The 16104-nt window shown below is 37.4% G+C and overlaps 2 protein-coding genes across 2 annotated transcripts in view; one reads left to right on the forward strand and one right to left on the reverse strand.

Moving 5' to 3' along the window:
* Positions 1–1171: 1171 nt before the first annotated feature.
* LOC100371053 (ankyrin repeat domain-containing protein 46-like) lies at positions 1172–15119 on the reverse strand. Its single transcript, XM_002733755.2, has 2 exons — positions 14721–15119; positions 1172–1683 (listed from the first exon to the last, which is right to left on the reverse strand). The coding sequence occupies exons 1-2, from the start codon at positions 15059–15061 to the stop codon at positions 1344–1346; spliced, it is 681 nt and encodes a 226-aa protein (XP_002733801.1). The 5' UTR covers positions 15062–15119; the 3' UTR covers positions 1172–1343.
* Positions 15120–15305: 186 nt separating this feature from the next.
* Positions 15306–16104, forward strand: part of LOC102804699 (uncharacterized) — a 31107-nt gene continuing 30308 nt past the window's right edge. The window contains exon 1 of the mRNA XM_078008390.2: positions 15306–15370. The gene's annotated coding sequence lies outside the window, so the exon portion shown is untranslated. The remainder of the gene's footprint in view (positions 15371–16104) is intronic.

Genomic DNA, 16104 nt, shown 5'->3' on the forward strand with positions numbered 1-16104 from the left:
AAACAAGAGACTGTATGCAAGTCTAATTTAACACATACTATCACAAATTTGTGGCAAAATCACATAATATTGTATTTGTCTATGCATTTTAATAAAATAATATGTACATATTGCATGGAAGCAACTGAAATTATATAAAGTGAACTCAATTATGAGATCACAAAAAAAGTAATGTACAATAATTTATATAAAATAATATACATAAATCAAGATTATAGAGTTTTGTATCCTTCCCAAGTGCTGTTAAAGGTAACTGTTCAGCTATCATTATGAACATTGGCTCTTGAATCTCATATTTAATGCAATTTCCATGTAGGCATAATAGTTTTGTGAACCTTTTACAATAAACATTTAGGTAAAATTTCACTTCAGAAAGACAGTGATAAAGCTATGTTCCATGGCATTACTGTACAACAACTACTACACGTAATAATATGTGAGAGTACATGAATCTTCAATGAGTACATTCAATGCATCACCCTGTGATGGCAGTATATCATGTGATATACGACAGGGTTCATTGAACATGTGCGATAAGCTGGTTTGACAAACAGCAGATGACAGTAGTCTAAACCTGTGTGACTTGCAGTTGATACAACAAATAACAATATGAAGGAAGGAAAGCATGCTGAAGCAAATTTTAATACTAATGACTTTCTAAGTGAGCCAGAGCCAGCATTATTGAAACAATTCTGGCACCCTTCCTAGCATTATAATGGAAATAATAGGCTCCACATTGCCCATTATTGCGTGATAACTGGGCCGCCCTATGATCTGAGCTTCAATAATGAGCGAGCCAGAGGTTATCATGCAATAATGGGCCATGCGTCACCCATTATTTCTCAAATATATTTCAGTCAATTTTACGACTATACAGACAAACACAATATAATAGAATAAATTATTTTCTTGTACTATATAACTTAACTATTTCGTAATAATATCAGTAAAGTGCAGGATTTTTCTAATTTACAGCATTACAGCTACATTTGTATGTACAACACTTCTGCACAAAAAACTAAGATGTTTATTTTAGTGCCAGGATCTGTTTACATAAGTTCTAACAGATCATATACAATATACTGCTGTGGATGAATGGTTTCAAATTAACACCTTGTTTGGAAGCCCAGTTGACACAATGTATGGTAAAATAATGTTGGGTTGTCAGTCATTTCTTTTCAGTCTTTGTCTTTTTTTTTCAGTCTAGCACAATGTTAGAAAACAAATAAATAATTTTTATAGTATTTTGTATAAGACTTTTGTTAAAAGATAAATTGGTAATGCTAGCCTCATAGTAGTCAACCAGGTTTCAACCATGTCTACCCAGATATATGTTGACATTATTAAGATTTTGTAACAAGGGGAATGATGCCTGAACTGGCACATGCAATATATAGAGACAGTAATGCAATGCCAAGTAACAATAACATGAGTTTACGAAAGCCAAGACTTTCAACAAATTCCCACCACACATCTTTAACAACATAATATGCATTGTGTGTTGTGTCACTACTCGCATTATGTACATTCTCTCTGTATGGTATGACTTGAAGTTTTCCTTGCATACGTGATAAAAAAGACCTTTTTCCTGATGCCTTTCTGAGTCTTCCTAATAAATGAACTACTTCTTCATCAACACCTCTTCTTTTGGCCATCATTATGGGAGTTTGTGCATGTTTGTTACTATGGGAAAAGAATAACATTGCATTCAGTATTAGTCAGGAATAAGCATGTCTCAGGCCAAAAAAAAGTCAAAGAAAGCTTAGAAAGAACTTCCGTGTGCTGAGTAATGGCAACACATTAAAATTAATTCAAACTTTAAGATTTGCTTTTCAAAAAAGAAGCTTGGCAAATGATTTCAGATGCATAACATGAAAAAAATGTGATTCACATTATCAAAATTTATAATACATACAGAAAATACATTTGATTTTTCATCCATGGTTTTAGTATAATTTTTCCAGAGCACCTCTGCGATGAATTTAAATCTGATTTTTTATATATCAGAAATGGGCTAATAATAGATAATCAATATGCATGTTTATCAACATTAAACTAATCATGTAATAACATGTAATAAAATATACACAAACATATTATTATTTTTATTAAAATAAGAAATTGGATTACCTCAATGAACCAAATGAATTATTATACAAATTAAGCAATTATTATGCATAGATTTAGGTCTGTATATTGTTTCAGGGTGCACATGTATAAAGTTTCATTATAATGTGACGATTAATCCTTACTAAATTAGTGGGAAGCTGAAAAGTAAATTATTATGCAAATTAGGTTATTATTATAGATGTATATACCGGTAAACCTCAAACTAATTTGATAATTACATTGTGTTAGAGTACATATGCACAAAGATTCACTGAATTAAAATAAGTACTGTCACAGACCATTTGTATGTATGAAGTTTCATTGAAATGTAATTAGAACCAAAAATTATGATTTATTATGCAAATTAGGTAATTAATATGATCTGATTTTAAACCTAAACTGATTGGGTCTGTGCATTGTTCTGGAGCATCAATGTGCCAAGTTTCATTGAAATGGGATAATTAGTACTTGCGATATCAGTGTAAAAGGCAAAAATTAACTAATTATGCAAATTAGTTGATTAATATTAACTCATTTTTACTTAAAATTAATCAGGTCTTTGGATTGTTCTAGAGCATCTATGTACCAAGTTTCATTGAAAAGTAATGAATGAAGTAATAGTACTTGAAATAATAAAAAGCTGAAAATTGATTGGTAGTTATGCAAATTAGGCAATTAATATTTCACATATCTGTCTGTACATCGTCCTATGTATCTATGCAAGTTTCATTGAAATGTGATGATTAGTACCAGTGCTTGCCTTTTGAAAATGGATGGTGAGTGAAAAATTGCTCTCCTACAAGCACTAAGGCGAGTTATGGGAGTGATTACAAATTTCTCACCTAAAAGCAGTGAGGCGAGTGATTTTAGAAAATTGTATGATTTGCAATAAGGGTGGACCCAGGGTGTTTTAGTTAACTATAACTGCCTATGACTAGTTATAATAAATAAATTATTATGGAAATAAAATACTACAGACATGCTGTCATTCTTTTATATTTATTTATTTTTAAATCACACAACTCACTTTGAAATTGAACCATGTGTCACAGTCAATCTCACATTTTAATCAGGATCAATGTTATTGTCAGATGACAAATGTCTAGAGACATTATGTTTTGTCACGCTATTTGTTCCATTCATGTAAATCATTAGGTCTTTTTTGGCTTGCCCTTTGATGGTTACATCGGCCTGAATTTTCTGCATATATTTGGCACAGAGGTTACACCATACTTCGACTACAAGTGTTTGACCCTCATCCGTTTCCACACGACGATATCCAATATCTCCACCAGTGTTCCACTTTAGGAATGTTGCCAAACGCACGCTAGAACCGAGACTGGCAAAGTCGGGACTTCTTTTTAGTTTTACAAAAAGAAATAATTAATTTTCATTTAGTTCTTTTAGCGCGATCGCGAAAACCACAGTCCCTCTATGTGATAGAGGGACTGTGCGAAAACTAACCTAACCGCAGTCACGCTGGTTTTTGCGATCACGTTAAAAAGGCTAAATTGACAATAATATTTTTTTTGTAAAACAAAAAAGAAGTCCCAACTTCGCCAGTCTAGCTAGAACCCTTCGAAGGATAATCATCACTCTACATGTATAAATAATACCAGAGTTCGTATTTAGCATCGCCGGTCTCAGTCGGCTGACATATTTTTCAATGGAAAAAATTAATGAATCACGATCCAATCACAACAAATTTTCAATTTATCGATGATATTAGGGATAAACTAAACACATTTATTTTGTAATATTAATAACAACAATTCTCTTTTTGGAGGATTTCATGGCCCTGAAAAGGGCTGTTTGATTTTGGTGATTCACTTGCCTTCTCAATCGTCGTCATCACCCTCCCCGGATGCTTGTTTCACAGTCTCTCTATCGAGGGACTGTGCTTGTGCTAGGCGAGTGTTTTTTACTCGCCTCGTGACCCTCTTGCGCAAGCGATAGGCGAGCGAGTGATCGCTCGCCATAGACGGCAAGGCCTGTAGTACCTGAGATATCAGTGGAAAAGTCAAAAATTGACTAATCATTATGCAAATTAAGTTAATTATATGCATGGATTTTTACCAAAACCTAATCAAATCTGCGCATTAACCCAGAGCATCTATATACCAAATTTCATTAAAAACCAACATATGGTTCTTGAGATATCTGTGGAACGAACGACACACACACACACATTTGTATACACACACACATACAGACAGGGTAACTACAAAGACTCCCATTGTGTGCTTCGCACGATTCCCATTGGTTGGTTGGTCGAAAAGCGCGAATCCCAAAGGTCGATGCCCGTAATATTACCATACTTCTCATTTACAGTGTAAGGGTTCACTGCATGCCTTATAAAAAATTAAGTTTTAAATGGTAAAAATGGTACGGTAAAAAAAGTGTGTAAACAATATGTACCGACAACATGCCACACTGTTCGGTGATCAGTGAGCACATGTGGGACCAAACAAATGACACATGGTTTACGGTGATTAGACACATCACATCACTGGCTGGAAAAGTTAAATAGTGTAATGTGCACGTTGGTGTTGACTGCCTATTTTTGGTGTAACGTTATCACCATCTTGTAGTTGTAAGGCTTCGTCCCGACGACTATGCTCATTAGCATAGGTGACAGCTTCAAAGCGAGTGGAACGAGAAGTACTTTTCACGCATTCTGCAACTAATGTTGTACGTCAGCTTTGATTTGTTGAGTGCATCAAGGAAAATAATTTGCATGCAAAAACATCATTCACGATGTGCAACGTTTTGCCATGACTGTAGTTGTTTGCAATCGTCTGCCTTCCTTTAGATCATAAAAGGACTCCAAACTTGTGGTCTACGATTGATAGCTGGTATTTTAACCAACAGAAAAGTGAACAAAAGCAGCGTTGGTTTGTGGTATGAATGTAATTATTTTTGTATCATACAAAATGTAATTTCCGAAGTCAGTATTACTGAAAATTATGGTTTATTTTTTTTAAATGAAAGCCAAATTTCGGTGGTCCATATTGATCTTAATGTAGCGGGAAAGAAAATTTTCTTTTTTTTCCTTGATTTTTCAATAATTGATAAAACAGTTACTTTGTACCTTGATTCATCATCCCAGCTTTTCGAAAATTCGGAAAGACCAGTGCTCAAACGCTAACACTACTACCGTTTCGTTAATATTTGCATAATGTTTATACCATGTATATGTATACTACCGGTAATACTCTGTTGTTGACGATTTTGATAGAAAGGAAGCTTGTCGCCCAGTCGCAAAGAATGCATATTTATCTAACGTCCATTGTTAGCATTATTGTCAGTCAAGACTTCGTCTGAGAAATCGTTTTATTTTCTAAATCTATATTCTATTTTAATAACACCATCTTACTAACGCATTGACGATGGAAAGAAAGCAAAGACGCCAATGACAAACGAGGCAAAGAAAAAATCTGCAAATCAGAGTCATATTTACTTTATTAATCTGAAAACCTAAAAAGAAATGTTAACTCTTTCTTTACGGTATTAATAAAGCATTATTCTATTCTATTTTATTTACGAATTTAGACTTGGCCTGCAGCCTGTGATTCAGATGAAAAATTACAGGACTTTCGCGTTCACCCCTTGTTTACGCAATTTATATTTATTTTTCAAGAATTTTTCATCAGAATTGCAACAGACTGCAAGTACGTCTAGGTCATATTATGACCAACCTCGCGAGTTGTTTGAAACGGACGATTAGGCTGAAATATTCGCATCAAGGCGAAAAAGTTTCAACTACTGTACTTAACCGATGACGATGCGAGACCATTGAGGGCCGGTGATCAGGCGGGGAAGTGAGTACAGGAAATCTGTTGCTCATCGACATCGGCCAAATAAACAAAGCCATCGTTTCCGTTTATGCAGAGAGCGTGCACCGATCAAATTTTTCATTGACACTGCCGTTTTAGTTTTCTATCTTCAGCAGTAGTTTAAATCCATTCACACAGCTTTACGTTTGTTTTCTCTTAATATTCTTAATAAAACGATATTGATTGCCTAGAAACAGTTTGACTCGCTACACGCTTTATTCAAAGTTCAAAGTGATGACTATAGTAACTCAAAGTGATGAATATAGTCATAACAAATTATACTTGCTAATGACGTAACATCGTATGAAACGTACTTGGCACTCGCTTTAAAGCTGCCGCCCCGCCTATGCTAATGAGCATAGTTGCAGACGAAGTCTTACAAGATGATGTTAATGTTACCAGCTCCCTGATGTCATACCGTAATAAGGCAGACAACACCAACATGCATGTGTTTTGTAACCCCTTTCATCCCCTCCGGGGGATGTTATATATGTTAATAAATCAATGTTAAGGGATTGGTCAGTTACTTCGGCCTAGGGGGGGTTTTGCCAGCTGTAAATCTCAGTTGACCCAACCCCTATCGAATAAAAAAAAGTGGGTGGACCCCCCCCCCCCCAAAAAAAACATATTTTAAAATTTAAAACATGCTGGACCCCCCCCCCCCCAAAAAAAAAAACAAACAAAAGAAACATTAACAGTTTTGGCTCTGACATGATTACAAAATGTATTATATGTGCATTGAAAATATCATGGTTTGCCATAATTTTGACATAATTTTTAGCGTTTGCATTTAATAGACCTTAGGAGGGGGGGGGGGGGCATAAAGCCAAAAAATGACTACAGAAAAGGCTGCAGGAAGGAGGGAAATCTATGTTGCTAAAGATAGTAAATAATAGCAAAGCTGTGGAGTACTCACTCGATATATGCCCTTATATTTTAATTTATATTTTAATTCATCAGCATTTTCACAAATTTAACTTTTTTGACTTGCTGAACAAAAACTGTCACTACTCTTTGTACTAATTGCTGTGTTGTCTTTCCGTCTCCTGTTATAATTGAATAAATCCAGTAAATATCTTATACAATGGTGAGTGACTTCAGATTTTAAATAAAATAATCTGATATCAGCAGCAAATGGACTTGGAATGTGTTTAAAACTTAACTGTATAATTGGGATTCTAGCCGCATTGCATAATCTGTTAGTTATTTGGCTACTTTAACCTCAAAATATTTAGCCTATAAAATTTATTGCATCAACAAATTTATAGGCAATATAGGTAATAGTTATTATTAAGAACGCATTTGTACGATTAACTTTTTATTGTTTGTTCTGAAATAAAATTTTTAAAAATATATGCATGAGTGCGTGTGAATTCTGGAAAACATGATATCAAAAACAGGGTGACCCCCCCCCCCTATTCGCACAATCAAAAACAGGGTAACCCCCCTACTGATCCACCCCCCCTGGCCGAAGTAACTGACCAATCCCTAAATACTTGCTGATTACCGAACCGTGCGGCAAATACTTGTTTATCCACAGTCCCTCTATCACCGGTCTGGAAACGCCTATTGTTTTACGTGTGAATCGGCGGGATTAGTGGGCTAACGCTTGTAACGGCTCTCCGCGAAGCGCAGTACTATACTGTTGATAGCTTCGAGATACATCGCGTTCAGTGCTGTGATCTATTTTTTAACGTTTCCAGAACATATTCGATACCGTATACAAATATTTTTTACCATAGTTGATTCGTAACGTCTTTGTTTTTAAGGAGAGTAAGTTTCGATGTATACGTTTTCTTGTGTGAAATTATGTCTTTTTCACCTTTTGTAATAGAGGGACTGTGCCATGACTTGTAAACTGACTCGTTTTTTCTGTTCCTCTCATTAACGGTAGATTCTTGACAACATTTGTGTTTTTGGTAGATTTGAAATACGTTTAGCACAATGGTCATGTTGAATATACGATTTTGATGATTGTTCGTTCAAAAAATTACACTTATTTTTAAGAAGTAAACGGCGTCGTTACTACTATTCCGGTTTGAGTGTCCCGTTTACTACAAGTACCCACTTGGTGATAAACAACGCGCGGAACCCAGCTGTGTATAAACAAGACGCCAAAAGTATCAATAATCAGGGCAACAAAAAAAGCCGCATGCCGGCGAGTCAAAACAAAGACACATCAACTCACTGGGTACGTGACTGCTAACACTGATACAATGTGAAACATGTATATTTTGCCATACTCATCTTTTAATATTTTAGAACAATGAACTTAGAAAGTACATGAAATATTTGTAAAGCACAAAATTTTAAATGAGAACTTGAATATTATTGTCTACTCAACGGAGACACAATGTTTAACTATATCTGTTCATTATTTCGAATCAGTTCAAATAATGTTACTAGTAACACCTGATACGAATTATAACGATGAACACAATTTAAAACTCCAGAAAATAATTTAAATGTTATATTACATGTAACACGAGAATAGGTAACTAAGAACTGGACCCAAGTATAGGGTGTTGTTTATAGTGGCGGTACCGGTGGTGATGGTGGTGGTGGTTTCTCTGGAGGTGGTTCCAGTGGCAATGGCGGAGCTTGGTCATCGCTAGAAAGTGGTAGTACGGCTGTACTAGTAGGAGCTTGCATTCTCGGTTGATGTAATGGTGCAGGCGAGTTCCATCCATATTGATAGGGGTAGTATGGGTACAGGATTGATTGTGGATAATATTGCATGGCTGGTGGCGACGACAAGGAAACATCGGGAGACATCGACGCACTTCGCTGATCTGTATTTACACCAGCAGGGGACGGCGACTGCAGTCTGTATTTGGTTGGATTATTTGCTATTAACGTTTCAACGGGTGTACTTTTTCTACGTTTAGTCAACGCTACTGCATCGGCTACTTCAGTTAAACGGCAAGTTTCATTGTCAATTACGGTCTTGAACGACTTGTACGCAATTTCTAAATTAGCTGGTAGTTTCCCTTTGTAGTATTTATTCAGAATCCTGATGTCAGTCTGCAATTGTAAATTATAAAGTCGTCTGCCGGTTGCATCGACCATGTACTTAGTGGGATTAGAACGAATAAGATGTGGCTCTATCTTCTTGCTGAAACTGTTGTTCACTCGTTCGTATGATTTCATTTTTACATCAAATTCCACCTCAAGTCGCTTTAAATCTTTATCAATTTTCTGCATTTCTTCATGTACCGAATTTAGTTCACTTTGTTCATCTTTGTGATTCTCGACTTCACCGCACTGTGCTGCTGACTCGCATTCGAAATTTGGACAGTTCGATTTGTTATGACCAGTTCCGCGAAGATGACAATTCAGGCAGCGTTTTTTACGTTTGTCAATATAAACCGAAGGTTTGAATCTACCCTGCAGACTATCATAAATTTCCTTATACTCATCATATTCACACCTTTTCACCTCTAACTCTTTCTTTTTCATATCTATGTCTATTTCCATTGGCGACCGGTAGACATACCTTTGTCCTACGTCTTTGGGTAGCGTTGCATAGTCCTGGTACTGATCTTTGGGTAGCGTTCCATAGTCCTGGTACTGATCTTTGGGTAGCGTTCCATAGTCCTGGTACTGATCTCTAGATTTTTTTTTGCAAGGACTGGCAATAGATGAATATTTCGACGTTAATAATTGACTTTCACTTCCAGGAAACAAGCCACATCGCGTGGACGTTTGATCACTATTACTAGTATGGGACTGCTCCATTTTCTTTGTAAACGGTGACGTTCCATCTACTACACGGATATGAATCGTTGCCACATCAGACGTAGATGTACGGCGAGCAGCCCTCATTATTCGTGGAAACGACAATTCTGTAACATCAATCCACAGTTCATCGGCATTGCGATAACAGAGTCGAATACATTCCATGCGACCAATGTACCTCATTACCTGTCGTAGCCGCGCCTCAAGGCCACAACAACCCATTCGTATCAAGTCCACGGCATTCACGTCGATTGGTGTACATCTCTTCTCACCATAGTAAGGAGTAATGAATGATGAGTTCAAGTTCGTCGTCACAAGCTGCTTTTGACAGCACCATATTTCTAAACTACGAAAGTTACTGCCACTACACGTGCAGGCAATGAGAAAGTTTTTCTTATCAAAGTTCTTTTCCGGTCCTTATTTGCATATTTCCATTATATCACAGGGGTGTTCGCATTATTCTGTTTCCCGCAAAAACTATTGATATATCATGATTCCACATTTTTATATTGGTTGATACGTGTGTAATCTTTTCCAAGTTTACATCGATAAGCAGATGGGTTTTTTGAATGTAATGATGTGTATGATGTATACATCAAACTTAAATCACTTTAATTTTGCATAATGGTTTGGTCCCAATGCTCGTGTCCGGCCGAAATATAAATAAAAAAAAATCACGTCACACCGATTATTCTGATTTGCAATACTAGACATGAACCGTGAATCGATCAGAGGAAGGTCATATGCTTTAGGAACTTCTATCAGTGCAGACTACAGAAAATTAGTCGTGCGATCTTTGGAGGATGCCGGTGCGAACTCTACGACTGGAGAAATACCTCGTGGTAAACTTACTGAAGTTGCCAACAAGACCAAAGTTTCAAGAAAAACAGTTATGAAATTGTGGGTGCAGTTTTGCAATGATGGTAAATTAGAACCAAAGTCCCACTCAGGTGGAATGCCACGGAAGCTTACTGAGCAAGATGTTAGGTTCATAGAAATGATGAAACGGGAAACTCCCTCTATCACATTGCGAGAAATACAACGTCGTCTTTTAGAAAATGCCAACGTCCGCATTTCAATATCACAGATATCGTATTATGTGAAACACAGACTAGGAGATAAAGACTGGTCGCGTAAGAAGTTGACAAAATTGACAATAGAGCGGTTTACGGACAGAAACATGATGTACACCCAGGCGTATTTAGATTTTTTGTCAGAATGTGATCCCTATACTGTAAAATTCATGGACGAATCTGGAATCTAAATGCCGGCAGTAGGACACAAAACATATGGTCACTCAAAGAAAGGTGAAAGATGTATGAAAATCCAACTTTACGCAAAGTCACCAAACATAACTTTAAATGTATTAGTTGGAATAAATGGCGTATGTTATGCCAACACAATCCACGGTGCGTCAAATACCACTACATTTTTACAGTTTTTCGACGAAGCCGTGCATGCAACTGATGCAAACGGGCTACCCGCTATTCAACCTGGTGATATTATTATCGTAGACAATTGTCCCATTCATCATCATGAAGGAGGACGCGCATTGTCAGTGTTTCTAGATAATATGGGAGCCGAATATCTGTTTATTCCGACATATTCCCCGGATTTAAACCCAGTAGAGTACCTGTTCAATGATTTGAAAACTCGACTAAAGGCCCCGCATTACAGAGACATGCTCCGACGCAATTTAGACTTTGCTGTAATCCATGCACTGATGACCATTGGCACAGCCGAATGCCACGGTTTTTATAATCACGTTGGACTTTTTCAGATGTGAACTTAACACGATAACACTATGTTATGTCACACAAAGTAATGATTGTACAAAATTTTACATCGCATTGGGAGTCTGTGCTAGGTAGACTGGTGAACTGAAATTTTGTCTCTATGAAGTATAAATTTAGGTAAACCTATAATACAAATATGTGAACATACTTCACTATATGCCTTCGCTATTGAGATAGTATCTGCATTCACCGAGCATGCAATTACAAGAAAAAAATAAAAATTGAAATGATTGAATCGTAGTGTAGCGTGTTGTGTTCCCAGTTCCCGTACATCGTATTTCAATGTCTTGTCACGTTTACAGTGAGTAGAAATGTTTTTTTGTTTTGACTTGCCGGCGCGCGCCTTTCACAATATTGATACTTTCAATGACATTAACAAAACACACTGGTTGTCGGGCATCGTTTATCACTAATTGCTTACTACTTGCGGTAAACGGGACACTCAACCCGGAATAGTAGTAAAAACAAAATGGCCGGTCCCAGTTACGATGTTGTACACATTTTACTTCGGTAATTTTGTTTTTCTGCTTATTTTGTTTTTCAGGCATATTAATTGCAACAACTATGTATATCGGCAACACAATCAATTGAAATACTGTTTAATGTCACAAGATGTATGATTTTTGGGTCTTGGTTTTGCACGTCATTGTATTCACGACGGCGCCATTTTGGATCACATCATTCTCTCAGTCGTATAATTGTAACGCTAGTTTCTGTTCCAATTACAAGGGAATGGGGTGATTCTCCAATTCCATTTTTATTTGGTGGTTAAAGAAACTACTTCTGAAACTAATGGGGTGGTTTAATTCTGTTTGGGATGTAATAAAGAGTTTAATTTCATAGACAAATTCTGTTTACGTTCAGACAGCAGTTGTGGAGTTTTGACAGGAGTGTGGGCGTGGCAATCATGCCTCGTAAAAGGTTTCTCCGGTATGTTTTCGGCACTGGTTGAACTACATGGTTTATCTGTATGCACTTCATGGATTTCTTCCTCAATGACGTCATCGTCGAATTCGACAAAATCGCCGCAAGCCTTTCACATGGTAATGTTGTGATCGGTGTGCTGGTAATGACGCATGCGCAATGACCCAAATCGCTAAGTGTCATGGTAACTTCCAGTGGGTTAATGATATGCACGACTACATCAATGGGAGTTTATTTTCGGGATAACTTGGCGTAAGGTGTCAACGATTTATTTGCCTGTTACGAGGGTTAGTACAATAGAATACTAAGCGTTTCCAGAGCGGTGATAGAGGGACTGTGGTTTACCGTAGTTTGTGAGCAGTCGTGAAATAACCATTTAAAACCGAACATTTCTATAAGGAAGCAAATAACACCGAATAAACGGCAAGGTAAAGACTATGTCTAATTATAGTAAATACGTACTGCGTGCGTGACTCGAACCGGCGCTCGCGTACGAAATCAAACAGTATCGACGTGACCGCAGAAATGTAATGGGGTATTTCCTAGGTTATCAGCGGCCCGAACACAACATACGCCCTGTGTTTGTTAAATTTATCAAAATTTGATAATCAATCGTTGACACCTTACGCCAAGTTATCCCGAAAATAAACTCCCATTGATGTAGTCGTGCATATCATTAACCCACTGGAAGTTACCTTGCTGCAGTTTATGCAGCTCTCTTGGTCGTGGTATACGTTGCGGGGCGACCAGAGAGCTGCAGTTCCCTTCCCTAAAGAAATGCACAGATTTTTAAATATGCCAGTTATGTATCATTAAAATTGTGATTGTAATAAAATTACCTCGACTTGCAGGGAAAAATAGACAAATATGTTCTCACAAATATATCTGTTACTGATTACAGCAAGCTTTAAGCAAATTTGCCCGTGTAAATGAGACTATTTCACGTTAAAACTGTGCCGAAGTGAAACCTCCGATTGAACGCCGCCATTTTGAAGCCGACCTCTATCACGTGACTTGGCTCTTTTAGTGACGAGTGTAATCACGTGACTACAGCAGACGGCCATCGACGCCTGTCTGGGACAGCGCTTCATGTGACGAAACAACGGCAGACGGCTTTTTATAATTTTAATTTCATTTCACCATTAAGTGACTCATCTTTTTTTGAAAAAATCAAATAAAGTACATTGATTATTAAAAATATTTTTTTCAAGCAGTTTTATTTATATATTGTGAAAAATCTAAAAATAATCTTGTAACTTGCCAAAGAGTGTTACAAGTGACAGGAGCAGACAGCAGACAGCATGGAATCTTTTGACCAGAATCTGAAAGATATTTTTAAATTTGACCTAAAAGCTCAACAAGTAGAAGGTACTACTTGTATTTTAAATAATATACACACATTGGCCATATTACCAACAGGGTATGGCAAAAGTATGATGTATATTTTACCACCAATGCTCCTCAATATTATGCGGAAAGAGACAACAAGCCAACGGGGTAATGGGTTTCAGCTTTAGAACATTCACTAATGCATTGTCAACAGTTTCTGAGGTTTTAAGTCTAGATGCAATGGATTGCCTGCGATACCCTTTAACTTTCTTCTGGAACTCATCTCCACAATGAATGCAAGAACCTGCCATTCTCAATTTTCAGTTAAAATGTCAACTGCGCATGCTTCGTCATTGTCATGTGATCAGGACACATGACAGAGGTCATCTTGAAATCCGTCGTTCAATCGATTAAATTACGTTCGGTCTAATTATACACAGAAATATATACTTTTCAAGAAGAAATAGTCCTTCATTTTCGGTCAGTAGATACCTAAGATGTTTGTGTTTGCAAGGATAACTTTTATTCGTTTTAAATTTCATTGAAATCGTTCGATAACATCAAAAATAGCGTGCGCCCCGGGATCCCGGGGCGGCGAACTGTGTGGTTCTCAATGGACGCGATGTGCAGCTCTATGGCCGCAACGTAATATCAAAATAGCTTAAGCGGCCAATAAGAGCTGCTAAACTGCAGCAAGAAGTTACCATGACACTTAGCGATTTGGGTCACGCAGGGCGTATAGAAATGCGGAAGGAATGCGGCTTTTCAACCAATGAGAATCGTGCTCTTCGCAGAGTGACACTGCGATCCTTTTTCAATGTGCAATAATCGACATTCGACGAGTCGCACAATCACGTCGCAGAGTTAGTTTTTAGACCCCCATACATACCTTTGTGCTGTGACTAGACTAATCAAAATGTGGAGGGCGCTCCAACCACAACATGAAATATGCAAAAAAATGTTTACAAACTGCTCAATGATTACTTACGTAACATTCACTTGCACGCCGTGGCATGTGAGAAACCTAACAGTATCGACGTGACCGCAGAAATGTAATGGGGTATTTCCTAGATTATCAGCGGCCCGAACATCGCATCCATGTTCGAATAGAATTTCGAGGCATTTAGCACTTCCCCTGCAAGCCGCGAGATGAGCGCCATTCCTTCCACGAGTATCTCGCTGATTTGGGTCATGTTCATCGTCCAACAGCTGCATAAGTCTGTCGGCATTACCCTGCATACACGCGTGTATAATAGGAGGAACTACTGTCTTTGAATTCGTAACATCTTGAAAAAGAACCGACGACGGAGAACAGTCTTCCATCTCCATTTTGATTATCGCCCTCTCTTTATCCGAACTCTTGATGCCGTGTCGGTAAGAGGGACCCCCTGAACAATTTGTTTTATACACGCAGGGCTGCATTATAAGTGATTGAAATAAACAAACATAAATTCCCTATACTTTTATTATATACAATAATTTATTAGGTATTAAGTATTGAAGATGATTATTATTATTACACTACATTTTATGACGTGTTCTCCTAAAATAAACCGGAAGCTAGGGGAGGACTGTTCGTCAATAGAATAGCCTTATTTTAATATCTAAAATGGCTGCTTGCATCATTGTAAATTCCAAGTAAGTGTAGAGATGATTTAATATTTCTTGTTGTAAGCATTTATTCTGATGTATGGGTAAGTATTAGGCCAACGTAGATTGCACACATGTTTTTATTTGCAAGAATCGAACTGACAAACAGTCAAACCAATGCAAAATGACGATGAGCGTCATTGTATGTGGTCACCGCGGTCAGCATTCGCGGTCAGAGGATTCCGCATAGTTCCGCGAATGATTTTTATTGAAAGTTCAAACAATACTAACAATCGAGTGTTGATTGAGTTAGATAGAATTGGTAACAATTGAGTACACGTTCAGTAGGAATTCCTCAAATTCTTTCAAACACAGTCAGCCACCGAATTTAAAAACATCAACGATAAGGGGAATACAACCGAACTCGGCCAGATTTCAACTCGGCCAAGAGAAATATGCACAACTCGGCCAGTTGTGAATGTCGAGGTGTAAACTGGTCATTGGTCAACAATTGTCACCTTCTTTCACGTCTGTTGCCGTGGCGGGATTTTATTTCCAGATGTTATATGCTACACAACACGCCCAGTGACGCATCCGTTTCACTGACTGTTTTTGACTAACTCCCATGGCTGTTTTGTTGTCGATTTCAACAACGCAAGTTTACATACACACACAAACGCTACTGGTTCTCTGGCATGTTCAAGTTGTTGATTTCAACATTGGCTGAACATTGTCGATTTCAGTGACGCAAATTTTCTTTTCAAAGAAAAAACACAGACATT

Source organism: Saccoglossus kowalevskii, chromosome 4 (assembly GCF_978046115.1).
Source record: "Saccoglossus kowalevskii chromosome 4, keSacKowa6.1, whole genome shotgun sequence".
In the NCBI taxonomy this organism is placed as follows: Eukaryota; Metazoa; Hemichordata; class Enteropneusta; family Harrimaniidae; genus Saccoglossus; species Saccoglossus kowalevskii.